This window comes from Streptopelia decaocto (assembly GCF_964273445.1).
Source record: "Streptopelia decaocto genome assembly, chromosome: 7".
NCBI lineage: Eukaryota > Metazoa > Chordata > Aves > Columbiformes > Columbidae > Streptopelia > Streptopelia decaocto.
Window position 1 is genome coordinate 3,314,180 of NC_138661.1, and position 26,922 is coordinate 3,341,101.

At 40.7% G+C, this 26,922-nt stretch overlaps 1 protein-coding gene across 2 annotated transcripts; it reads left to right on the forward strand.

Moving 5' to 3' along the window:
* Positions 1 to 741: 741 nt before the first annotated feature.
* EXOC5 (exocyst complex component 5) lies at positions 742 to 23,802 on the forward strand. Of its 2 annotated transcripts, XM_082058662.1 has the most exons (19): positions 742 to 899; positions 4,912 to 5,003; positions 7,714 to 7,861; positions 8,247 to 8,441; positions 10,047 to 10,111; positions 10,549 to 10,577; positions 10,725 to 10,834; positions 11,318 to 11,362; positions 11,458 to 11,598; positions 12,656 to 12,738; positions 13,201 to 13,410; positions 13,669 to 13,704; positions 14,592 to 14,739; positions 16,340 to 16,448; positions 17,168 to 17,288; positions 17,402 to 17,488; positions 20,218 to 20,326; positions 20,784 to 20,999; positions 21,441 to 23,802. In XM_082058662.1, the coding sequence occupies exons 1-19, from the start codon at positions 873 to 875 to the stop codon at positions 21,627 to 21,629; spliced, it is 2,160 nt and encodes a 719-aa protein (XP_081914788.1). In that variant the 5' UTR covers positions 742 to 872; the 3' UTR covers positions 21,630 to 23,802. The 2 variants fall into 2 exon arrangements, with proteins under 2 accessions (XP_081914788.1, XP_081914787.1); XM_082058661.1 differs by lacking the exon at positions 13,669 to 13,704.
* The last annotated feature ends 3,120 nt before the right edge of the window (positions 23,803 to 26,922 follow it).

Here is a 26,922-nt window from a genome sequence, read left to right on the forward strand (position 1 = left end):
AATGGGGCTCGGTCCAGTTTAGTTTCATTTATACAGACCAGATCAAATAGAATCAGAGGAAATTAGAGTTGTGCAAAATGTAGGAGAAAAGAAAACACAGCAAAAAAACCCCAAACAAACAAAACTGAACCAACCAAACAAAAGTGAAAAGAAAAATAAACCAATCAACCCCACGAAACAGAAACAAGCAACAAAACCCAAACAAACACACCAAAACCAAAACAACAACAAAACACACACAAAAACAAACAAAAAAACCAAAATCAAACAAAACCAAAACAGATTTAGGCGGCTGTGAAAAGCACGTTATCTGAATCTAGACATTTTCAAAACCAGGTTCACAAATGTCCAGCGGCCGGGGCCGCTCTGAGGAGCCAAGGGATTTATGAAACATCAAACTATTGTTTGTTTCGCGGCCCCGGCCGCTCTGAAAACACCGGCGGCTCCGACCCGAACCCGCGAACTTTTCTCTCTCTCTCTCTCTGCCCTGAACCGGGACCAGACGCTCCCGACGGGCCGCGGGGAGACGCGGCGGCCGCCGGCTCGGCTGCAACCCCCCGCCGAGCTCCTGCGGGCACGCAGTCCGGCCGGTGTCCCCCCCGGTCTCCACACGCCCGCGGTACCTGGGGAGGAGCCCGACGCCGCCATGAGCAGCCGCAGCCCCGCGGCGGTGCCGGCGCTGAGAGCGGCCGCCTCGGCGCGCAGCTGCCGGCCCCTCCCCGGCCCGGCCGCCCGGCGCAGGCCCATTTCCGGCGGGCGGAGGCGGCGCCGCGGCGGCTGCTGCTGCTGCCGGGGCGGCGGGACACAATGGGCGGCAGCGGTGGGGAGGGGGTGGCGGGCCGCTGAGGAGCCTCGCCGCCCTCCCTGTGGCCATGGCCACCACAGCCGAGCTCTTCGAGGTGGGTGCGAGCGGAGCGGGCCGCGCTGGGCCCGGCGGTGGGAGGCGGTTTTGGGGCCGGCCGGCGCGCTGAGGGGATGCGGCGGCCTCATCCTCCGCCCCCGGACGAGCTCCTGCTCGGGCGGGGAGGGAAACGGGCCCTCCCGCCCAGGGTGAGGGGGTGTGGGGGGAGAGCGGCGCAATGGGGGACCTGAGGAACTGGGGAGCTGAGGGGAGCTGCCCCGGGGGGGCTGCAGCCCCTTCCTTCCCTCAGGCCAGCGGGGTTTCGGTCCATTTTATGCCTGGGTCTCCTTCCCCGGGGCTCTGCAGCAGATGGGTGCTGCTCTGGGCAGGGTGACAGGCCAGGCCCCACCGACAAGCAGATAATGTGTCTCCTTTTCTCCTCAAGGCACATACTCAGATGACCTCAGTGCCTGGTGTGTCAGTGCAGCTTCAGCTTCTCTGAAATAAGGAAATAACTTTACCCTCCCTTTAGCTGCAATGCAACAGAGGTGCAAAAAAGCCTAATAACTTACCAGGGCCACACGTGAGCAGGGAAGGAATATAGACTGGATATTAGGAAACATTTCTTCATGGAACGGGCTGTTGGGCATTGGAACAGGCTGCCCAGGGCAGTGCTGGAGTCACCATCCCTGGAGGGTTGAACAGACATGGAGATAAAGCTCTTAAGGATATGGGTTAGTGCTAGTTAGGTTGGACTCAATGATCTTAAGAGTCTCTTCCAACCAAAATGATTTAATGATTCTCTAGGAAGAGTCTGGGAAATTCTTTTCCCCTGGAGTGGACCACAGGCTTTCATGATGTGACCTGTGATTAAGAGAAAGTGTTTGCCCCACTGGCCGGTTCGTGGGGATGTGTTGTTGCTATGTACCCTGTGTTTGCTCTCTGAGTCACTCAGGAGCCGGTTGTTCGTTTGGTGTGTTCACACTGGGACACGCTTTGCCCAGCCTGCAGGAAAGGTCTTCCTGTTTCTCTGGAAGATCCTTTCTCCGTGGTTTATATCAATGCATTGTGTGTGCTTTTATTTATGAATCGCTGTTACAACACGTGAATGTTATGACTCGCATCTTTTGGCTTGCATGGTTTAAAAAAATGGCAGGACTAATATATTATATGCAAAGTAGCTCGGTGCCAGGTTTTGTGCCTTCTCTAGCCATCCTAGGGCTATGTTGATTTCTCGACATGATGACAATGCAGTTCTGTTCTTTGTGGGATGTGGAATGTGAGATAATTTGGATGTGGAAATGAAACTGCATGTTTGGGCTGCTTTGGGCCGTGCAACAGTTTGTTCCATTTTGCAACAGCAATAAACATGTAATTGCAAAGTAGGTGAGACCTTTACCCAGAGATGGGGCTTAGAATTATGTTTTCCAATATGGAAACCAATATTTCTTTCTCTCCTCGTTCACTCCAAAGCAAGAGAGGTTTTGTTGCTATTCACTAAATTAACGTTGCCTACTCTGTTAGTTTGAAGTCACTGCCATGAAGGTTTAGAACATGAAAACATGTTCTCATTATGGGATTAAGCCTGAGCTGCCTACTGAGTGTAGTATTTGCCTGAAATGTTCCCATGAAAGTGTATTTGAAAGTCATTTTCAGTGTAGTTTTATGATGTTGTGTAGAAGGATCTGTGCTGAAAATGAACCCAAGATGGACTCAATTCTCCTTTGTGTAATTTAACAACGATTGCTTCTAAACTGGATTTTAATGTGGCTCGGTGTAGTTTAGTTTCATTTATACAGACCAGATCAAACCAGGTTATCACCCACTTCAGGCATATCTCTTATTAAATCTGTGGTATTGGCTGAATGGATGATATCCCGTTAATTCATCTACGGCTAGAGGGAAGTTCAAAGCTGTGAAGAAATTGACTGTTGGGGCTCATCTGATAACAGGCAAAGGACTTGCAAATGACATTTGTAGTAGCTGATTTCCAGCATTTTCTGCAGAACTGGATAGGAGACTTAAAATAGGAATTAGGTGGTCAGCCGTAGGTAACCCTATTATCAAGATGGCATTAAAAAGAGCAAATGTATAGGGAAGATTAGATATACAAACAAAACTAAAAAGTTTTGGATTTGCAGTGGAATGTGTGAAGTCAGGTCTTAAAAGACACTGTTGAACCTAATTTGTTCTTTATAAATCAAGTGGGTTATTTTTAGCACACCCTTTGTGAAAATTTGGAAGAAAAAGCTCTTTTTTTCCCTCTGTTGGTCAGTATTCTACATGTAATAGTATCCCCACGGTTAATATTTCTCAAATAACAGAGAACAGAAGAAATGCTGAGAAGAGCCATAAGGCAGTTGGGAAGCTGGAGGGCTCCCCTGAAAGGAATATTACTGTATTGAATGGCTTGTTCCCAAATATTTAGATGTAAAGGTGAGATAAGGAGAGAATTTACACTTGATATGACATCACTGCATTGTGACTTTTGTTGGAAAGGATTCCTGTAAAGGAAACTTAACGTTGTGTATCAGGAAGAAGTGGGTTAGAGATGAGTGACTTGTAGAGGAATTGTTTGTAAGTGGTATCATCCAGTTATTTTTCAAGTTTAACCATGGAGGGTGAGCAAAACACGGTTACTCTGGTCAGTTTTTGAATGAGGAGTGACTGGGTCATCTCTTGAAAGGGTGAAACTTCTGTCCTGTCTAGCAGGATTCAGCATGTTGCAAAGTATATTTAAGAAACTTTTATATTTCTGTTTAATAGCCGGACCTGACTCAATAGGGCATAATGTGTTTTTGAGGAATGACAAATCTTGAACTGGCAATATTTTCTTTCCAACACTTGTTTCTAGTGATTAACACCATAATGCTGCTTTTCCCCTCCCTGTTACTTCTGGGAAGGTCTTAGACCTATTGATACAAGAACAGATTTGATACCTGTGGAGGTCTGTTTATTTTTGATTAATTTTTTTAAACCAAGCTTTATCAGAATCACTGGTGGCACGTTCATGTTTCGTGATCACAGATGAGTTGTGGTAAATGCCACTGTTAACCAGAGCTGCTCCCAGCTCTGTGTCGGGTGATGTTTCACAGTTAGAACCATTGCTACATGGAGTTGTAAAGTTTTCCATGAAATCCTGGTGGCTGGGAGAATACTTTGTGTATCCTTTACCAATGAAACTGAAATGATAAATTGTCGTTTTTTAAAGGATAGGTGGTGGACTGTGTTTGGGATATTTAATATTAACTATATGAAGAAACGTGTGAGCTGGCTTAAATATTAGGCCAACTAAAATAGGAGTTCTTGGCTTTATTATGAGCCTTCAGAAAACACTGTAGGGTGGAAAAATAATCTTAACTGTTTACCATTGTGCAGTATATTTATGGAAGATCCAGCAAATATTATGAAACTTCAGTGACCTTGTGGTTTTTAGCATTACTCATGCCTTGTTTTTCTTTCTTGGGAAAGTCAGGTCCATCATCCGTTTTTTTGCTTGTTTGGTGGGTTCTTTTTCCTTTTTATCTGCTTTGTTTCTACAGCTGCGGTTTGATGTTGCATAGTGTCCAGTGCCAATCTCGCACTGTTTTTGCTGCCTTGGTCAGTTCTGCTTGTGATGCCGTGTTGTCAACTTCATCAGAGATCTGAGCGACTGCAAAGAAAACTTAATTTGCGGTGGAATTTTTAGGCAGATCAGTTCTCCTGTGTGATTCGCGATGGAATATCTCACATCAGTGTAGCTGCTGCACGGTTGGGACACTTTGTAATCACAAGTGTAAGGTCACCTGGAAATAAGATGGGTAATTTAGAGCCAGCTCTTCAGAGACCTGCAGCAATTTGTTTGTTACTTGTTTGGCAATCTCAAGACTAGATGTTCAAACCCACCACATTAGGAACAAAGTTCTCTATATTAAATACGTAAACATAAGAGGTGACGGGGTAATTGTCAACACTTGTACTTGCTCTCGATTGTGGTAAAGCTTCCGAATGCTTTCAAAATGATGTGTAAGCAGCTGCTTAAGGACTGACCTGCTGTGGCACATTGTAAGGAGTTTTTATTCTGTGGCCAGGAGCCTTTTGTGGCAGATGAATACATTGAACGTCTGGCATGGAGAACACCTGGAGGAGGTTCCAGAGGTGGAGAAGCTTTTGATCCGAAAAGGTAAAATGAAATCGCATAATGGTCAAAGTGAATGTAACTCTAATTGTACTGTTTTATTACACATGTAACAAAAAGCCTGTATGTAGCATTGGTGTGTGTCCAAGGAGGTTTCATTTGGGAGAATTGCTAGAATTTGTGACCATGAGCCAATTATTCACAACCAATTATTCAGTAACAAGAGCAGGGAAAGTCACTTTCCGATTTAGACCTTTTGAATGAAGGAGAATTGACGTTACTTGTCTTTGTCAGACATGAATGTTTCAAAGCACTGGAGTTGCTGGATTAAAGCATAATATGAGGCTTCAGTGCTATGATAGTTAAGTCAATTTAATGAGTTTCTCGCTAGTTTAGATTCCTGAGCTGGCTTGTTTTAAGACCCAGTGGCTTACAGTCCTGGCTCAAATAAAAGGCACAAGCAAGTAGGATGGGAAGAAAGGCAGGAACATGGCAATGTTGACTTAGATGATTTTAAACTGAATTTGTATAGTCTGAACCAAAGTCTGCTGCCCAATGGAGCTGGGCTTGTGCCCCTTTTGCTCTTAGCTACACACTGTGGTGGCTCATCTTGAGCAAGTTCTAGGCGTGTAATCCCATGATAAGCTAATCTAACTCACTAAAATGTCAGAAAACTAACCTGATGAGAAAGAAATAATCTCTTTTTTTTTCAAGTTGTGTGGGAGATTTGAGGGATTTTCTTGAGGTTGTTGTGTGGATGGGTTTCTATTAGATGGAGACTTATTTCTGAACTAGCCAAAGGAATCTCAAGGCCAGCGCGAAGGCTGAAAAACACCACCTGCTTTGGGAGTGAGGCAATTCTATAATAACAGGGCCTCAACAAGATGTATATTAACGAGACCTATTAGCAGTGAGACTTGGGCGTGTGGACAGCTCGTGAACATGGACAATATCCAGTCAGCTAATGCATGCTTGGAGCGTGGACGCGTGATCAAGAAGTAACTGCATATATAAGGAGGCTTGTTTCTGTAATAAACGGCTTCGCTTGAATTCATATTGGATTGTGTGGTGTCCATGAGTTTTCACCCTCGCAAAGTTGGATTAGCAATCTGGGGGGACTGGAAGAGCCTGGGAGCAGGTGCAAAGGAAAGAGGTTGTGTCTCTCTGAGCAGGTGGTGAGAAGGAATGTAGGTATAGAAAGGAGCAAGCATAGGGTAGGGGAAGCAGGCAGGGAGGAGGTGGTGCAGGACCTGTTTGTCCTGCACTTTTTTGCTGGCTTGGTTTTGCTCAGCCTAAGCTCAACCTCAGCCTAAGCTGCCAGCTCTGTGGTTACCAGGCCAGCAGCGGGTGGTGCTTTGGTAACTCAGATGGCACCGTTTTAAACGGTGGTTTTCAACACCTAAAGCTTCTGTTCTCCAGACCTCTGGATCTTCTTTTGTTTTGAAAGGAGTGACTCTCTCAAATGGTGCTACTTTGTAGCTTTTGTACCATTATTGGTAGTCTTTCTAGGGATGTAATTAACTCAAGTGTTTTCAGTTTTCATGTGATTATAATTTAGGGAGATGAGCTTGACCTTCTTCCTGTTATAGATATTGGTCATTTTAGCAGCAGAAGTTAAAACTGAAATTCAGTGATCCTCCATGCAATTAAAGAGAATTGCATTAGTATCATTTAGGTATTGCTTGGAGAAAGCTCTAGATCGGGGGTGTCAAACTCACTTTCATGGGGGACATATCAGCCTGGTGGTTGCATCCAGAGGGCCAAATGTAATTTTAGGATTGTATAAATGTAGAGGTGGGAAGGGCTTCACGTTCCCCGTATACCTTCTGAACAGATTATATGTGAAAATGCAGATTCCTGAGTGGTCTAGAAATAGCTCCCAGAAGGGATTCCCATATTCTGTTTGACATTAAACCTGGACAGCAGAGTTCTCAGATCTTTCATATGTTTTCAGTTATTGGCATGGGTTTTATCACCATGGAGGATCTGGGAATAATCCATTCCCTGAACATCAGTGACTGGGATCTTTAGAAAAGTATAAGCTGAATAGATGACTGGAATGTGACAGAATGGACAAAAACAGGAATGAGAAAGAGAGAGATCTCGGGAATGGAATGGAAAAGAATTGAGGAAATTTAAGAAAGCATTCCAATGTACTTACTGTGTTTGTCCCAAAGGGTAAAATGTGAGCGTGAAAGAAAAATCAAAGTGATGGGAAAGGACAGGAAAAAAACCTTAACATGGCTTATGTTACAGAAGAAGTGAAGTCAGGAAACAACGTGGTTATAACCAAAGCAACATTATGAGACTATCTGATTGTATTCATTGCCTATTAATGGGATGCTGATTTATAAGTTTACAGTAACATCTACAGGACAGTAGAAAATGTTTTCCTGTTATAGCCTTTGCATTGAAGGGATGTAGTGGCCTCGACTCTCTTTGCCCTGTTGAGATTTATTTAGGAAAGATGGGTGTATAGGGATTTTTGTGCCTGTGGTGGAGGCACATTCTTGAGTAATTAGTATTTAGTTTTTCCCTTGTCCCCCAGCATATCATGTATATGGTCATATAGTTTTTATGTAGGCATAGAGTTCTGCACAACTAGGGTGATGTAGTTTAAAACAAAATATCATTTGTAAGTTAGACATGAGCCTCATAGGCAGGTTCTTTTTTTCTTTGAGGTTTTTTAAGCTCTCTGCAGAAGACAATATATTTCAAACTAAAGTCTGCTTTACTGTATTTTATTTTAAATCAGATTATTGGAGGAATTTGTAAATCATATCCAAGAATTACAGGTAATGGATGAAAGGATTCAGAGGAAGGTGGAGAAACTAGAACAGCAATGCCAGAAGGAAGCCAAGGAATTTGCCAAGAAAGTACAAGAGCTGCAGAAAAGCAACCAGGTAAAATCTAAAGACTATAGTCAGTGCTAAGCTGTGCAAGTTTTAAAAGCATTACATGGTCTATTCACATTTCTTGGTACAGGGTGCTACTGTTCCAGATAAAAATAAAGAGAGTTTGATGGAAAACAGTTTCCCCTGTCAAAGGGGGCTTATCTACGTGTTCCGTTAACGAGCATAGCTGTTCTGAAACTCTTCACAATAGTTAAAAGGAAGATACTAAACCTTAAGCAGTTGCGTATACTTAATTAGCGGTTCTGAGTAGTTCTGAGATACAGCACCTGGAAAGCTGGTGCCTGCATTCATCGTGCTTTTTACTGAAGTAACTCTGGTGTTTCCTAAAGCACAGTAAATGGAAATCCTGAGTTCTGTGTCTCTGTTCTCCCAGGTTGCCTTCCAACATTTCCAAGAACTAGATGAGCACATCAGCTATGTAGCAACTAAGGTCTGTCACCTTGGTGACCAACTGGAGGGGGTAAACACGCCACGGCAACGGGCCGTGGAGGCTCAGAAGCTGATGAAATACTTTAATGAGTTTCTGGATGGAGAGCTGAAGTCTGATGTTTTTACAAACTCTGAAAAGGTAAGAGCTGTCAGCGGGATGAAAGCAGTTCAAAGCAATAAGCAGTACTGCCCTAATTACAAGCTGCTACCATGACTTACCATGGTCAGGCTTCAAACCAGTGAGTGGCTGACTTGTTAAAGTTTCATTGTTCTGAAATGGAAATTAACAACACTAGGCTGCAGATCGCTGATAAAACATTTGTATTCCGTGATGCTTAATGTGGCAACGTTGGCATTTTTAATTTTATGAAATTATCGGAGATTTGAGAAATGCTGGGAAGGAGACTTTAGAGCACATACAATATCTGCCTTTTTCCTTTGAACCCCTTGCCTCCGATCCACCCTGTAATGCAGAATGTTTCTGAATACAACTTCTTTGTGAAACTTTACTCTGTTGGGTCAGTCCACTGGCCTTGGATACCTTTTTGTCACAGCATGCCTTTGGGCTTTGTGTAGTCCTGTGGTTATGTCTCCACCCTCTGAATTTAGAGGAACCAGGCAGGAAAACTTCAAAGAAACGTGAAAGCATTTTGTTTTTCTTCTGCTTCGAGCGTATGTTCATAAAGCAAACGTAATCTGAGTGGTGTGGCTAATAGAAACATATTGAAGGAAAAGTGTTCAGCTGCAAGCAAAAGGGCACATATTATATTTCCCATTGCAGTTTGAAAGAACAGTAAAGTGTGGTGGGTTTTTTTGGTTTGTTTTGTGGGTGTTTTGCTGTTGTGTTGTATTTGTTTTTTGTTTTGTTTTGGGGGGTTTGAGGTGTGTCCTAAAGAATCTTCCCACTCTCCTCCAATTCTGTGCAGTGCTGTGGTTGCAGTCAGGAAAAACATTCCAGTACGTGGAAACAGTAAAAACTTGGTTTGCACATTCAGCAAAGATACGTGCTTAAAATGCAGCTCATAAAGGAACCAAGAATAGGTTAATAGTCATCCCCTCTCTACTGAGCTGAAGGTATCTGTCAGGGAAATGAAAAAACGAATCATTTCAGGTAGTTGTATTCCCAAGAAGTCAGTTGCATAGTGACTTTTGATTGATGGTCTCTGGATCTATGGTAATTGCCAGTTGATCGTTTGCCCTAATCAAACAGGGAGCACATAAAAGCTTCTTGACTTCCAAGGAAAACAGAGAGGTTTCACCTAACAGAAGTTCTTCTACGGACAGCCTTTTCCAGACCTGCATAAGTTTTTCTTTCTTTTTTCCTAAGTAGAAATAAAACATACATTTACAAAATATTTAATGGTAACATGGCAAATAACAAAACGTAATTTAAAGAGAATTGTGTGTTGTCTGCTGAAGTATCATATAGAATTAAACTTTCACTTATAACTTGAAGTTTCATATAATTTTCTGTTAAAAACAAACAAACAAACCCCCACACAAAGCAACAACAACAAAAACAAACAAAACCCCCTCAAACACAAAATCAAACCAAACAAACTAAAACAAAAACAAACCCCAAAACTTTAAGCATCATCAAAGTACATATGGGGACTTTAAGTGGGTGATTTCTTCCATGGGTGCATCAACTGCACCTATAAAAATTAGGCAGTGGAGGGGGAGGAAAGGAATAGCCCACAATCAGACCTTCTTTGCTAATTATGTCATGTTTTACTCTTAACAGATTAAAGAGGCAGCTGATATTATTCAGAAACTGCATTTGATCGCCCAGGAACTGCCTTTTGACAGGTACAATTCTATCTGAACTTCTTTGGGAAAAAAAAATCTTCGCATAAGTATAATTTTCTCATGCTTCACTTGTCTACTTTTTTGGTGCTTTACTTAGTGATTCATGTAGCCTTTAAGATGGATTGTGTCCTTATTTCTCTCTTCTATTCTCAAACTTATGTTTGCGCACTCATGTTGTGGGATCATCCTTACATACACATCCTAAACTGCTTAGCAGACTTTTAATGGGATAATTTTGCTGTGCTGACTTAGTGCTAGATTTGAATTAGATGCTTGTAGGTTTTTGTGGATATATAGCGTGTAACTTTTCTGTCATCTTTGTGTTACATGTTTTCGTTTTGAAGCAGAGTGGCTGTTATTCATGATCTAGGATGGCTGTGATTCTTCTCGTGATGTGGATTTGAATTTAATCGTGGTGTTTTTTTTTTTGTTAACAGGTTTTCTGAAGTAAAATCAAAGATAGCAAGTAAGTTATCAGTTCTGTTCAGTCTATGTTCCTGTAGTTGAGTTGTTAAATATGATTAAAGAAGTACGCAATACTGTCGGTGTTACGGTTTTGGTTGGTGCTTGCATTACGTAGCCTGATGGATTTTTGTTGTTATCCCCTTTCCAGGTAAGTACCATGATTTAGAGTGCCAGCTAATTCAAGAGTTTACCAGCGCACAGCGGAGAGGCGAAATCTCCAGAATGAGAGAAGTAGCAGCAGTTTTGCTTCATTTTAAGGTAAAAACCAAGGGTTTCCATTTAAATACATAAATAAAACAACCCATGATACACTAAGTGCTTGTTTTAAGTGAACATGTTTGCATGGGCACAACCACCACACCAGATAATGTGAATAACTTTAAAAATACTGAGATGTTCCATCTGAAATCAAGTGCAGGGGAATAAAAGAGGCAGACGATGAGGCATTGGAGGTGGTGTCAGTAGAGACTATTCCAAGATATTATTTTCTTGTATATGTATGAACTGACTTCCATGCTCAAGGAAGAGTGTTGAAACTTGTGGTGTGTATCCACATAGAGTGGTGAAAAGTGATGTTATGTTAGGCTTGTGACAAAAATGGGTTTAAAAGAGTCTACGCTTTCAATGAATCTATTTTTTTTTTGCGCTAACTTTTTCACAGGGATTGTTCCCTTCATTTAATTCTATAATGAAAGCACAGAGAACCTGCTTTAACACCAAGTTGTTTTGCTCCTTCCACAGGGCTATTCCCATTGCGTTGACGTGTACATAAAACAGTGTCAAGAGGTAAATGCGTTTTGTTTTATATGTATCTCTTTGTGTGTTGACTTATTTATCGTATAGTTCTGAATATATTACAAAACGTGCTTCTGAAACCCTAGGGTGCGTTCTTGAGGAATGACGTCTTTGAAGATGCAGCCATCCTCTGCCAACGAGTGAATAAGCAAGTTGGAGAAGTCTTTAGCAATCCGGAGACTGTGCTAGCCAAACTCATTCAAAATATCTTTGAAGTTAAACTTCAGGTATATTTTAGATTTTAACACGTTGAAGTTTGTTGAGGAAACTTTTCGTTAAAAAGTATTATATCTAGTAGTAACAATTAATGAGAATTTATAGTATTTGTTATCTTGGATGAGGATGTGGAGTCACAGCTGATTGCTCTGTAACAATTCAGACAGATAATCAAGCCTCTATCAAATAAAGCTGCTTGTACTTTGAACACAGTGCGACTGAAAATAGTCAAATTCAATATGTAAAATTATAAGGGAATCAGTGTGTTTATTAGCTAATTCACAAGATGCATATTTAATTTCCTCTGGATGCCTTCTATCAAGAATATGTCAGGAAGTTTCACATTTAATTGTTCATCCTTGGAATTGAGTTTCATGTGTAAGGTTAGCATCAAACAAGCCATAATAGCTTATGTTGTGAATACTGTCTCACAGCTACTGCAGTATTTATGTGAAAGTCTGGAATAGTTGGAAATATTAAGTTTCCCATCCTGCAAATACAGTCACTTTAATGTGTGAAGTCAACAATGTGACAACTTGTTGCAAAAAGCACTGTCCCTGTAGACATAATTCTCCTTATGGTTTAGAGATCGAGCTTGTGTTTCAACCCCAAATTTGTGTGTTGGGTTTGACTTAGTATTGTGTGGTAAATTATATTTGTCCAAATAGTCAATGACAAGAAGGCTCTAAGCTTGCATCTGCTTTGTGTATGTTACAAGAAGTGAATACGTGTCTCCTTTGCTTACTGTCATCTGCAGAAATGCCCCTAGGCCACTGGTGTTTTTTATTCTTGAAAAGAGGAGATTTCATGATTGTTGGTCAAGCATATTTTCGAACCAATCTGTCTCTTGTCTTTGCTTCACACACTACTGCTTTGTATTCCTAAATAATTTTCTTCTAAGAGATGCATTTAACTGTATACATCTGTAAATTAGAGATTTAAAACCAAAGAATATATGAATTACCTTAAGATGTACACTTAGCAGTAAATTACATATAATCTAGCGAATCATGAGTATGATCTGTGGTTGCTAGTTTATCTTCTAACAGATGTACCCAAATTTTACAGAGTTATGTGAAGGACCAGCTGGAGGAACACAGGAAATCAGATGCAGAACAGTATCTTAAGAACCTCTATGATCTATATACAAGGTATTTTTATATTGATGATGAAATTATTGTTGTAGATATTCTCTTGTAATACACTGATTTATTATCAAGACGTGAGAAGAGAAGCCAAGTGTAAACTTCTCATAAAAACTGAAGGTTTTTTGTGGGCATTAACTTCGACAGTGTTTGCTTTCCTGAAGAAAATTTAAAATTGTGGTTATTATTTTTCATGGCAAGTATTTAGTATAGTGATCTTTGAGAGTAATTCTAAAAGTGTGCAAAAGCCAGTCGTCTGCATCTCGCCAGCGACTCATTTATTGCAATTGTACCATATAGAATTGAACACGAATTATGCAAAATTCTCGACTTAAATGTAGAGCTGCTAGAAGTCTTAATCGCAATCAAGATTCTGTTGTGCTATGTGCTTTACAAACATGTAATACTGTAATTCATACAAATTCAACCCTTTCCTCCTCTCCCTTTCTTTGTTTCTTTTGCATAAAGAACTACTAATCTGTCAAGCAGATTGATGGAGTTTAACTTGGGTACTGATAAGCAGACTTTCTTGTCTAAGCTTATCAAATCCATTTTCATTTCCTACTTGGAGAATTACATTGAGGTGGAAATTGGTTACCTGAAAAGTCGGAGCGCTATGATTCTGCAGCGCTATTATGATTCCAAAAACCACCAGAAAAGGTCCATTGGCACTGGAGGGTAAGTTTCTTCTGTCAAGTTTCGTGCTTTTGAAATGAAAGGGGGGCGGTAAGGGGAGAAACAGTGTTTGCCATGTCAGATGATGAACTGCAAGAGAGCAGGTGGCTAAAATGACCTGCAGCTTTTTAGAATTTGCTGTCACTATGTTAACTTCTGCTAAAAAAGTGTCTTGCTCTCAGTACATGTGAAAGGTGATGCATGATATTTGTATGCTCGTGGGAAATGAAAAATACCAGTTAAACCTATGTTTCAACTTAGGATCCAGATCCACAAAAGGACTGAAGCAAAATTAAGGTACCTAAAGCATGTATATGTGTGTATCTAAAAGCATACATTTTTTTTCACCTGCCCAGGTCTTGTGGTCCCCTCCCAAGACCTAGGAAGGGGAAAAGACCATAACAATGTCAGTGAGAAAGCTCTTAATGAGCCCAGAAGATGCAATGGACTTAGAGAAAGGTAAAACAAGACTTCATTATCCTCAGGGTAGAGAAACTCTAATAAAGGAGTAGCAAGAAGTGGGAAAGGAAGAATTAAAACTTGTGTGAAGTAGAGGTGATAAGAATATTGCACCTTTCAAAGAGCTACTGGGTTCAGTGTGTCAAGAATGAGAAGTGACTTGGAGAGAACAGCAGCAGCAAAAGTAGTTAAATAAATTAAAAAACAAAGATGAAAATTTAATTTTCCTGGGGAAAATTAAATGGATCGTAGTGACTGACTTTATGAGTTGTTTTATGCATGGAAATGTGTTGGAGCATGCTTGACTAAATCAGGACCGCTGAGATAGTGGATGAGGATGAGAGGATTTGTGGGTATGGCAGAGATAGAAAGCTCTCATTAGTGCTTTGAAAGTATTAATACAATGTATGACAGAATGTATGGAAGCTAAACTTTGTCCACAGACCATAAGTGCCGCAGGATTCGATTGAAATGACTCTTGTTCCTTATGAGGAGCAGCTGGTGTCATGGTACAACACAGCTGACCACGCGATCAGACGCGATAGTTTTGCATTTACTGGCAATTTTTGTTAAGCTTGCAAGACTGTCTCAATGCTTGTGTATCCTAAACCGTGTCTTGAGTTCTGTTTTTTAAGTCAACAACTAAAACATCCAAAGTCATTGTTGAATTTGAGCATTAAAATTGCCACCCGGTGAAATCTTCTTGTGCTATGTCTTTGCTCTAGTATTCAAGACCTCAAAGAGAGAATAAGGCAACGTACAAACTTACCGCTGGGGCCGAGTATTGACACGCACGGAGAAACTTTTCTGTCGCAAGAAGTGGTGGTTAACCTTCTGCAAGAAACTAAACAAGCTTTTGAAAGATGTCACAGGGTGAGTTTGCTTCCCGTGATCTCCATTAGCGATGGAATTTTTCTGTGCGGAATTAAATCTCCAGGTTCGAGTTTTGATTCAAGTGTGATAGGAAGAAAGGAAGGACATTATTAAACAAATTAATTCTCTTGTGAATTTTTTCACTGTATCAGGGTCATGGTGGAGTCCAAGGATTTGCTTTTTGAGTGTGGGTCTAGTTGTATTATATGGGTTTTAATACTATTTTTAGAAGAAGGGAGGAGGGTTAAACCTATTTATCTGTGTTGCTTTTCTTACTAAATTAGACCTGAGATGCCTTTCATGTAATTTCTTTTTCCTGCTTTAAAAATATAGAGAATAGTTCAACAGTTGTTGTCCTGTGTCAAGTGCCATTTCTTTGGGCATTAGAGAATATCACCAATAAAATGCTGGGAGAAATAATCTTTAACATTGTTTCACCTTGTTAACTCTGTATTGTTCTTTAAACGCTTTAGTCTAACAAGAACAGAAAAAAGGTGTTTCCCTTCTGATTAAATTGCTGGTTTTACTGCCTGTCAATTAGTATTTGGTACTTTAGTATAAATTAAACCCCTTGAAATTTAATTGTAAACTTAAATGCTAGGAATTTTTTAGTAACTAAACACGCTGATTTCTAATGAAATTTAATGCCTCTAACATTCTAAATTAGCTCAGTGCAGGAGAACTTAACATTTCAGATATTAAGAAGTTTTAATATTTTATGAACTTAGAGGGGCCAAAGATATAACAAAACACAAGTACAGGGCTGTAACCTGCACACACTGGGATAAAAACCTTCTCAGTGGTGAAAGTCAGTGACTGCAAGACGAACAGGTAGATGATTTTTCTCAATACAGTAGTTGCTAGAGATTGTTAAATTAATGATATAAACAAACTTTTTGCAGTTGTGCACAAGTTTGGTTGTTTTATTATTTTCTTCCCTGTTGGGATTAGATTTTTTTCATACTTGTTCTAACAACAAGGGGATGTATTTGGGTAGAAACCAGATGTTGGCAGGTAAGGAGATTTTTAGAATTATAAGTTTATAACTTCTCCATTATCATACACACCTCTGGGGTTTTGTTTGTGGTCAGGACACCTCGCTGTGCAAAAGAAATTAAACGTGTCCCTGGGTAATTAATTGTTGTATTGATATTACGTGACAGATGCGTGCAAATACACAGCATGTCCCAACTGTGACTGCTTTAGGAAAAATCAGTTGTTGATTCTGAATGTAACCATCTATCGGAATATTTTGGTGTTTGGAAACCTCTGTAATGGTGTTTTGTTGTTGGGGTTTTTTTGCTGCGCAAGTGATCCTAGAGCAGCTGCCCTGGCTGCTTGAGAAGGTCCATCTAACCCAGGCTCCTGTCTCTGGCCAGAGGCAGAAGCTCAGTAAAAGAGGAAAAAGGCATTTTAATGACTATTAAACAATCTCTACCCTTAGTAATACTATTATTATTAGAAACACTTTATACTTTTCAAAATTCCAATTATTCTGGAATGCTTGTTATATTTTAAGCTTAACCCCTATGCGAGATCAGATAAACTTTCAAATGTATGTAGAACTGACCTTTGGGATGACTTTTTTTCTTCTTTAAAGCTCTCTGATCCATCTGACTTACCGAAAAATGCTTTCAGAATTTTTTCTATGCTTGTGGAGTTCTTATGCACTGAACACATCGATTATGCATTAGAAACAGGCCTTGCTGGTGAGTATAATATTTTCTGAGCATTTCATCTCGTTGGCCTTTTTGGGCAGCTGATCTTTGCGGGTCCTTGCTGTGCCTTATTGATTGGCCTTGTTTAGAATGTACTGGTTAAATGAAATTCGTTTTAATGTGTTTGGGAGTCGGTATTTAGTGTCTTCTGAAGTGGAACTTCCATTTAGGGAATTGATGCACAGACAGAAACGTGCTGGTGTCTTCAAGCACGTTTATGTCACGAAAACTGGGACATCAGCACTATCTGCCTCTTTTAATTGTTCTCTGTGCCACAGCAGGAGAATATATTTATATTAAGGCTTTTAGTGTCTTACATTATGTAAGAAGTCCATGTTTGTTTGTATACCTGTCCATTTTAAAAAGTGACAGTAAATAGGAAAGCTGTTTGTATTAAAGAAGCAAAAATCTAGATATTCAGAACCCCCCTTTCCCATGTGAAAGCATAAAACTTGTGTTCTAAAGAAATATTCAAATTGGCTGCTCAGTTTTGCTTGTAGAAACTTTAAAAGCAATATACTTCTATGCTTATGGTTATTACCTGCTATAGCTCTGAGAAGTATTCTATATATGGCACCATGGTAAATTTTTGAAACTCTAAGCCTGCGATTTAAGCATTCGTGGAAAAATTCCGCATATTTAAAAAATCATCATGCTAATTATAAGAACTGCGTGTCATTACAATCCTAATGAAACCTTCTTGGCTTTAGGCATTCCCTCTTCTGATTCAAAGAACGCAAACCTTTATTTCTTGGATGTTGTCCACCAGGCCAATACTATTTTCCATTTATTTGACAAGCAGTTCAACGATCATCTGATGCCATTGATCAGGTACCTTATTTTGATTAGCATTTCCTGAATCGTGTTGTAATTAGCAGACCCAAGAGACAGATTTGTGTTATTTTAATGCTCTGTCACACACTCAACCCTTTATACTGTTGCAGTTCTTCTCCTAAACTATCCGAATGCCTTCAGAAGAAAAAGGACATCATAGAACAAATGGAAGTGAAGCTGGATATGGGTATCGATAGGCAAGTAGAGATTTAAACCTTCTGTTCATCATCATTTGTTATAAAACTCCTTTGTGATGCATGTTAGTTTTCCTTTTAAGGATGAGTTGTTTCTGAAGACAAAATTTTTAATTATTATTATTTTAGATCTGTAAGTATGCTTTATTGTGCATAGGAAATTTTGATTCATTGGTTTGTTAGAGAGTCCTATTTCCCATGGCAGATTTCTGACCCATAAGGACTTCTAGGAGGATCTTCAAGTATTTGTCGAAGTTGAAAGAGTGCAGTAATTTGGTTTTACCTTACTGTCTCGAGCTACTTCTTTCTTCTTTAGGGAAAGGAGTGATGATTGAAATAGGTTAAAGACTTACAGTATTTCCATTAGGAGCAAAGTTTGACAAAAATAGGTTAGATGATTTGCTTGAATCTGCACGGTGCTATGGATTAGACCCAGTCATACAAGTCTGTAGACCTGGAATAATTTTGATTCTGACGTTGACTTGCTTTGAGGTTGTGAGTGACTCATTTTACAGCAGAGGAAAATAAAAAACAAGCTTAACATTAGGAAATGGAGGTGTTGTGCAATGCCCTACTTTGGTCCGGAAAGCACATAGTATTCGTATATTTCAAGGTGGAATTAGTCAACCTAGAACCTGTTACATGAACTTTCTGTGCCTGTTTTCTCTCTGCAGTAACAGGAATCAGCCATCCTGTGGGTAATGAGGGCTACTCTGGAAATTAATATTGAGATTTTTGTAAGGATCGCACCGTACCAGAGAGGGATGAGAACAGTGTAGGAAAAACAGGCTTTGTATTTGTGTCCTACTAGCTGCTTTCTGCAGAGAGATGAAGAGGAGAATGGATACGTTATGTGCACCTGCGTTTTCTGTAGGTGGAAGAAGAAAGGTGGAGGCTGTGGAAGTGACAACTGAGGAGGCTGTAGGATTAGATCTATTAATAGACAGACATAGCTTGGTCATAAGCATTACAGTAGTTTGCAACTGTTTGTGTAAAATAATTCATCTCTTAAAAGTGATAGTAACACTTAGGAATCACAGAATCCCAGAATGTGAGGGGTTGAAGGGCCCTGGAAAGCTCATCCAGTGCAGTCCCTCCATGGAGCAGGAACACCCAGCTGAGGTTACACAGGAAGGTGTCCAGGCGGGTTGGAATGTCTGCACAGAAGGAGACTCCACAACCCCCCTGGGCAGCCTGGGCCAGGCTCTGCCACCCTCACCAGGAAGTTTCTTCTCAAATTTAAGTGGAACCTTTTGTGTTCCAGTTTACACCCATTGCCCCTTGTCCTATCACTGGTTGTCACTGAGAAGAGCCTGGCTCCATCCTCCTGACACTCCCCCTTTCCATATTGATCCCCATGAATGAGTCCCCCCTCAGTCTCCTCTTGTCCAGTTCCAGAGCCTCAGCTCCCTCAGCCTTTCCTCACACGGGAGATGCTCCACTCCTTTAATCATCTTCATTGCCCCTGTTGCCCCTGAACACATCGTTGCCCCTTCAAGTCCCTGTTGGAAAATGGTCTGTTCAAAGGTTTGTGGATGCAAAATGCAAAAATGCGTTTGTGCTTTGGCACATAGAAAAGACAGATTAGTTTTGAGATTAATGGAACATGTAAAATGTTTCTGTGCCGGCTTACATGCTACTGATGCTGTTGAGAATTGATTTTCTTGCTTAAAGGAATGATTTAGTTTAAAAATAAAAGCAAATTTCTCAACATGGGTGATTTCAGTGTTATCCAGTCTGAAGAAGTCCAACAGCAACTTATTGAATAGCGTTCATAGCTGCTGTCTGCCTCTGGAAAAGTGATTTATTAGCCAAATAAAATTACTTCAACTGGTTTTCTTTCAGTATTTCTGTGTAAAAAGGAGTGAGGGGGGTGAAGAAAAGGGGAGGGGAAAAGGAGGAGATGAGAGGTTCTTGGCACTGAGGTGTGGAACCTCTCGCCTTGCTTTGCTGTTTGACCTTTGGTTCAGACTTAACGTAAACCAGGGTCTTGACCCTAGATAATGTTCTGAAAAGATAAAACCTGTGAGGGAGAAATAAATGACACTGTAAAACTCTATTAGATTTCTGGGAACAAAAGAAATACCAGGCTCTGGCGGAGGAAGAGGTTTTTCTTCCCCCCTCCCTTCATTTTCCAAGTGTTTTTTGTTACTTGCTTCTGAGTAATACACAGTGTGATCTCATTCTGCTAAACTCTTTGGAACCCTCCTTTGCTGTCTGATTCCCTCGGCATTGAAGAATTCCATCCAGTTTCTCTGAAGAGCTGGATTTGAATGGATTACTTGACAATTAATGTGTCCTCGTTAAAACCAGCTGGCCAACCTGCTGTGTGCTGGGCTCCAACCACTGCACTTGCAGGAAGGAGCATTTTTAGGGTTGCTGGTTGTTTCTTTAGTAATCTGATTCTCATTTTTCCGAACCGCTCACATAAAACCACGCTTATCTTTTTGAGAGAATTGCATTGCTACTTCAGAAGAGTCCACGTGCGTGTGTGGATGTCTGTTAAATGAGTATTTCCTTTGATATGTCCTAGCATCGCTTGCTTTTTACACTAAAAGCAAGCATTTATTATATCTTCTGTAGATTACTCAAATGTTAGGGACTAGGGGAGTGCTCCTCGTTGTTTTATACCACTTACTTTTGCATAGAATTGTATCAGTATAAGTAGATACAAAACTAAAGGCAATTAAAATGTTCCTTTCCAAACCCTGTCTGTATCTGTAACTTTAAAGGACACTGAATTGTATGATTGGACAGATGAAGCACATCTTGGCTGCAGAGCAAAAGAAGACAGATTTTAAACCAGAAGATGAAAACAATGTTTTGATTCAATATACTAATGTGAGTAAACTAAGTCCCAGCTCATCCTATAGCCTCAAATGTTCATAAACATCCTTACCAAGCTCGCATTAGACAACATGTGTTTGATTAATTTACTTCGTTATCCCATTTTGCACCAAGCAAATCCTCCCCCCACATACTCCCCCTGCTTGATCATTGTTTGAATTAAAAGTCCAAATTAAACTGTTTTGTTCTGAGCTGGTATCAGCTATAACTTAATTGAATATTGTGTCGCATCCATCTTTCTCCTCAGATTTTTTGCAACTTTATGTGGCAAATAAAAAACTGATGGAAAATTATTAATTGGAAAATTATTAATTCCAATGATGCGTTGTGCGAAGTTTAAAGACTTAATGACTGATGTTCAGTTTATGATGTGGAAGCCACTTTGAGAAAAATAGATTTCTGGAAAGTTACCTAATTCTTTTCTTTCTTTCTTTCTTTCATTTTTATTTAGGCTTGCGTTAAAGTCTGTGGCTACGTTAGAAAGCAGGTGGAAAAGATAAGAAACTCTATGGATGGTAAGAATGTGGACACAGTGTTGATGGAACTTGGAGTTCGTTTTCATCGACTCATCTACGAACACCTCCAGCAATATTCCTACAGCTGCATGGGAGGCATGTTGGCTATTTGTGACGTGGCAGAATATAGAAAGTGTGCCAAAGACTTCAAGGTAAGCGTGTGCAGGTTGGTTTTGTACAGCCAGGTTGAAATTAGTAGCAGGAGTCTATTTTTAGTCAGATATCTTTATAAAAATAGTTGGTTTCTATTTGTACATCAGCATTTTGTATACTCGTGTTATATATTCTCTTACTATACTAGCAGTTCTTTATAATGTCCTCAAGAGCAGTTTCCTGATACCATTTGATTGCTTGCAGGCTACGTGTGTTTATTGAAGAAGTATCAGATTTGCATTCTTATGTGTTCTGTGTATGACTTTGTGTGTGTACAGATGTATACGTGTGTGTGTCTGGGCATTTTTCCGCACACATGAGGAGAGATTGATGGGTGTAAATTGTCTGTAGGGAGGAAATATTTTGAGAATGTAGGTGAACATAAGAGTTCAAGCAGCTCAAACTCTGAATATCTTTCTCTGTTTTTCTCTTAACCACAGATTGCGTTGGTGTTACAGCTCTTTGATACCTTGCATGCACTTTGCAATCTTCTGGTTGTAGCCCCGGATAACTTAAAGCAAGTTTGCTCAGGAGAACAACTTGCTAATCTGGACAAGAACATCCTTCACTCCTTTGTTCAGCTGCGTGTTGATTATAGATCTGCTCGTCTTGCTCGTCACTTCAGCTGAGAGCACGGGAGGAGATGTTGTACTTTTGGGCAAGTCTCAGTTATTAGAAAGCACAGGGAATGATTTCTTACCAAACCATGGTTGTAACTTATGTGGGATAGTGACTGTTCAGAATAAAGCAGCAGCCATATTTAAACGTGATCATGTAGAAGGTGAGCAGGTGAAAATCTGAAGGATATTTCCTATAAACTAAAGTTCTCCCGGTAAAGAATATTGCAAATCTACTTGCTACTGATCTTTTTTTGATTGGAAATGTTGGTGTAGGAAATCAAGTGGTGCACTGAAAGTATTTTAGTCTTCAATATTGAATTATCAGATACCATTTGTTAGACTTGAACTGCAGAGCATAGCGTAGGTAATGGATTACATAGAATAGACCAGTGTAAAAACATTTTTCATCAATTTTAATGACTTAGACTTCAGCACAGCTAATCATCATCACATTATCTTTGATTGGTGTTTCTAAGTCATTTCTTTCATTTGAAACATTATCCTGCTCAATGTAATTTTTTGCTCTAATTAATTAGCTTGGAATTTCTTTGAGATGTAGGAGTAAATGCAGCGCTATCCCAGAAAGATGTAATTTATTCATTGTGTAGCATTCTAAACAGAACTAAAGTGGTGAAAAGTTTTGGGGTTTTTTTGGTTCTTTGGCTTTGGGGTTTTTTTGCACTTAATAGTCGAGGGCCCACCAGAATGTATTGGCATTGTATGATCTGACATTCTTGTTTTTGACACTGGCACACTGAATTTTATATATGCTCCTAAAATAAATGCAGCTGCCTTGTCTAAGGTGTTCTTACTACAAGCTGGAGGTGCCTGTTGTCGGGTTAATAGAAGAGAACTTTCTCCTGTCTCTTGTTTTGTATGTAAATAAATTCAGATTATAACGAGGTGAAAGGATAAAATGTGGCCACGTTGTTCAGATGTGGGCGGAACGGACAGTGGCTCCAGCAAAAACCTCGAGCTGAAAATTCCTGTGTTGAAGGTAATTGATCCACAGTACCTCAGCAATATCAGCCGTTGAAGCGTGTGGAAGCTTCTCTTCCATGGATCACAATGTTAATATTGCAGACAGGCTACTTTTGTGTCTGTTTCGCTGCAGGGTGGTTCAGAGATGGACCCATAGTGCGCATCCAGCAAATTGAAGCAATGGTGATGTTTGAAACATCTGGGGTAGCTTTTCCACAAGCAGTTCAAAGCTGTTGTAAATAGAGCTTTGTTCAGAGTTCAGAGTGAGCTCTTGTGGAAAACAGGTTGGAGCTGCTCTAGTTTGTGTCTTCAGTCTGATTTATATCATCCCTGAACAAATCTGCTGTGACACTTTATTTCTACTGCGAGCTCAGCGTGTGTTACGGAAACCTCCTTCTCTCCCATCTTGAGAGCAGCATTTCTATAAATTTCCTTTATGGGTCAGTCAACTAAAATAATTTTCCTGTTTCTTAACAACTTCCCAGGTCTAGTGAATATTGATAGGCTTGTGTAGAACTTCTCTTGGTTAGCTGAGGTTCTTCTGCTTCATTTTTGATTTAACAGAGCATTATATCAGTAAACAAGAGCAAGGATGCCAGACTGTGTCTGAGTATTTGGAGAGACTGGCTGCTTTGTTGGGCTCCGTAGCTTTATTCCTTGGCCATGGCAAAGCCTCAAAGAGTTTTGGGCACTGGAGGAGGCACATGCTTGTACTGCTGCCATTTATTTTTCTTTCTGATGTGAATTCAGATGATACCTCTGTTACCTCTGTAACTGAAAGCCAACAATTTTAAGGCTGTGGTTTTATTAACCAATACAAAATCTTTCTACAAAAAAAAGTGTCAATTTGTAAACACTCCAGACCAGTGGCCATCTTGAGATTGTGGATCACAGAAGTGCTTCAGAATTTGTTGTGTGATTGTTTGACTTACTTTAAGGTTGTATGACACGTGTTTACCATATTTCTCGCTTTATTAGCTGTGTTCTCCATGCATCTGCTCATTGCGATATTTTCATTATGCCTGTTAACAGGGGACAACGAAAAGTAGGTGAATACTTAAACTTAGACATGTAAACTATTCCTCAATAAAAAGAATTCCCTCCAGACGCTTTTCTCATTTCATTTCCATATTCTTCATATATCTTTATACTCAATTGTATAAGCCCTTCTATTAAAAATAAAATAATTTTACTGACCAAATTTATCACTGGTGTGAGCTTTCCCTTTCCCCTTCCTTTAAAAACCCTCCGCAGGCACAGACTGAAAGAGTTTCTATTTCTCGAGAAGGCGACGTTGTCAGTAAGTTTACTTTACAATACAAGTTGGATTGGGATGGGGTGGGGAACTCTAATTTTCATGTAGAGCTTTTCTAGCATGTAATTTGGGCAAATATTTCCAGTGGCTTCTGAATGCAAGAAAGTACTATCCAAAATACGAATATGCCTTTTAACGTTCATGCAATCAGTTAAAATGCTGCCTTTCTAATGTTCCCTCCTAGAACATGGGCATTTAACGAGCTGGCAACCGAACGAGTGCCTGAGAGGGGGTGTGGATGTGTGTGTAATTATGTTGTCTACAATTGGGGGAAAATGGCTTTGTTGTAGGCTGGAAAAATAAGCTGTATTTTTACAAGTCCTATAATTTATTAACGTGATTTGGTATTGTGTTCTGTTTGCGTGTGTGCAGAGGGCAGGAAGGAGTTGGTGTTCTCGAAGAATGATTTATTTTTTTTTTCAATGCAAATAAAAACATAAAAACTTGGGAAATGGAAAAAGATCTTGATACTTAGAGGGTAAGACGTGAACTAAAAGAATCATAGAATTATTTTGGTTGGAAGAGACCCTCAAGATCAAGTCCAACCATTAACCCAGCCCATGTCCCTGAACCTCATTTACGTGTCTGTTCAGCCCCTCCAGGGATGGTGACTCCACCACTGCCCTGGGCAGCCTGTTCCAATGCTTCACAACGCTTTCCAGGAAGAAATTTTTCCTAATATCCAATCTAAACCTCCCCTGGTGCAATTTGAGGCCATTTAGTCTCGTCCTAAAACAGAGTCATGGAGAACATGCAGTTTCAAGTAGCAGAGGAGGAGGAGGAGGTTAAAAAGTGATTAATAGAAACCTGTCATACATGTCAATGTCAGAGAGCAAGCAGGATATAAATTAACATCTCTTTACAGCTGTGTCCCACCCTGAAATGAAGCGAGCTTCTGGAGGAGGGGGGCTGGCTGCAATCCTTTGCCATGGAGCTGTTTGTTCGTCTCGCCGCGGTTGGATTCCGCAGGAAGAGGCAGGACCGTACATCTGCTCCAGAGGACGGTGATGCTCTCAACGTGAGCTCTGCTTATTGCCACTGTAAGGAGCAGAAACGCATCAGCAACACCCAGTCCGACTGGAGGGAAGAAGAATTTGCCAGAGCTAAGCTTATTTTTTCTTTTCTTTAAAGATTTAGAATGATCTGGACAATGGTAAGTGATTGCTCAACTTGAGACTGGCATTGTACTGGCAGGTGGGAAGTCTGTTCATCTCACAATAAGAGAACTTAGATTGGGTTTTGTTTTCTTTTTTCTCCTTAGCTTTCATAAATTCACTTTAAATCACTCGTGGCTTCAGTGTTTTAGCTCCCACAGATAATTTCAGCTGCCCGTGGAGCATCCCTCTGCCATCTGGTTGCTGCTGGGGTGCTGTGGTCATGTTGTCTGAACTGTTTGCTTCATTTCTGTAGGAAATGTGGCAAAAATGCTGCATCTTACAAAGTGTCGTAAGAGCAAGAAGTTCCCTGGGTTCCTTCCTGGGCTTGAGACATGTAGACCTGTTTTTCAGAAGCCCATAATTCCAGTTTCATTAATGTGCACGACAGTAAAACCAACGTGCTCAGTTTTAGGTGTCATGACAAATTCTAAAACGGGTGTCCTTTGGCTCAAGTTTTCATGGTCATAACTCTTAATTTGTATTAGTGCTTGAGTTGAAGTGGCTACAGATAGGGAAACCAGGCTGAGGTGATGGTTTTTCCCATACAAAGAAGTGGTTAAATAATTGCTTGTCTAATTTCGGGTGCAGGTAGCACTTCACACTCCTTCACGCTTCTTGTCCCAGGAGCACAGGGAGGGTGATCCAGCCATCGCCACCAAAAGCTGCTCTTCTGGAGGACAAGTGAAAGGCAGGAGCACCTTTCCCCTCCTGATGTTCTGCTGGATATTGCCTTATAATTCCTTAAGGTATTATTTCCATTACCTCTGTCCTAGTGTAAGTGGAGACAGATTTGTGTTTTGCTGTCTACATTGGAGTATTTTTTTCTCTGGACATCAAGGCTGCTGCGTTATTTGTTTTTCTTTCTCAGTGTTTCTACACCTGTTTAAAGGAGGGGAGGGACCCGGACCTTTCTGCCCAGTTGTGTTCACTGCTTTGCTTGTCTTTTTCCCCTCCATCCTAATTTCTTATGGTGGTAGGAGATTTCTGTACTATCTCTTCTGCTCAGGTTGCTCAGAGCCCCATCCAGCCTGGCCTGGGATGTCTCCAGGGATGGTTCAGCCACCACCTCTCTGGCCAACCTGGGCCAGGCTCGCACCACCCTCAGTGTACAAAATTTCTTCCTGATATTCAGGCTGAATCTTTCCTCCTTTAGTTTAAAACCACTACCCTTTGTCCTATCACAACAAGCCCTGCTTAAAAGTCTGTCCCCATCTTTCTTATGGGCCCCTTTTAAGTCTGCAAAGACTGCAATAAGGTCTCCCCAGAGCTTCCCTTCTCCAGGCTGAACAAGCCCAGCTCACGGCCTGTTCTCATAGCAGAGCTGTTCTGCTGTTCAAGCTTCTCTCTCTCCTTTCCCTGAAACCCCAAATTGTCCATAACGCCGCTGGAGCCGAAGTGTGAAGAAACATATGCTGGTTTGGGAGACAAGGAACCACGGCAGCAGTGGCTGTTGCTGGAAGCTTCCTCACGCTGTGTTTTGTTGTTCTCAAACCTGAATTTCAGCAGGATAAAGGAGAGAACAGTCTAAGAGACATCAGTCGTCTTCATTCTTCCCCTTTGTTTGCGCAGTGGAGCTCCATAAGTTTTTGGGGCTGTTTCTGCTCCTTACCTCTTTTCTGACTGGCTGTTTCCACCACAGTTTTTCCTTGCAATGCGTTCACCTTCACCTCGCTTCATCTGTTCTCAGGGCTGCCCTTGTCCTTCTCAGCCCTGTCCCAACTTCGTGTCTGGGCATAAACGAGCCCTTGCACTGTTGGACATCTGCTTTTCCCATTTTGAGCATCAGTCTGTTAGGGTCAGGAGCTGTTTTTCTACTAAGTATCCAACCTCATCAAGGGCACCTCTTTGC

Excerpts from the sequence above, each read along its gene's own strand:
- EXOC5 (XM_082058662.1), top strand. The coding sequence starts at position 873 with ATGGCCACCACAGCCGAGCTCTTCGAG. Across the intron at positions 7,862-8,246 it reads AGCTGCAGAAAAGCAACCAG|GTTGCCTTCCAACATTTCCA; the intron begins GTAAAATCTAAA and ends CTGTTCTCCCAG. Across the intron at positions 17,489-20,217 it reads CTGGATATGGGTATCGATAG|GACACTGAATTGTATGATTG; the intron begins GCAAGTAGAGAT and ends GTAACTTTAAAG.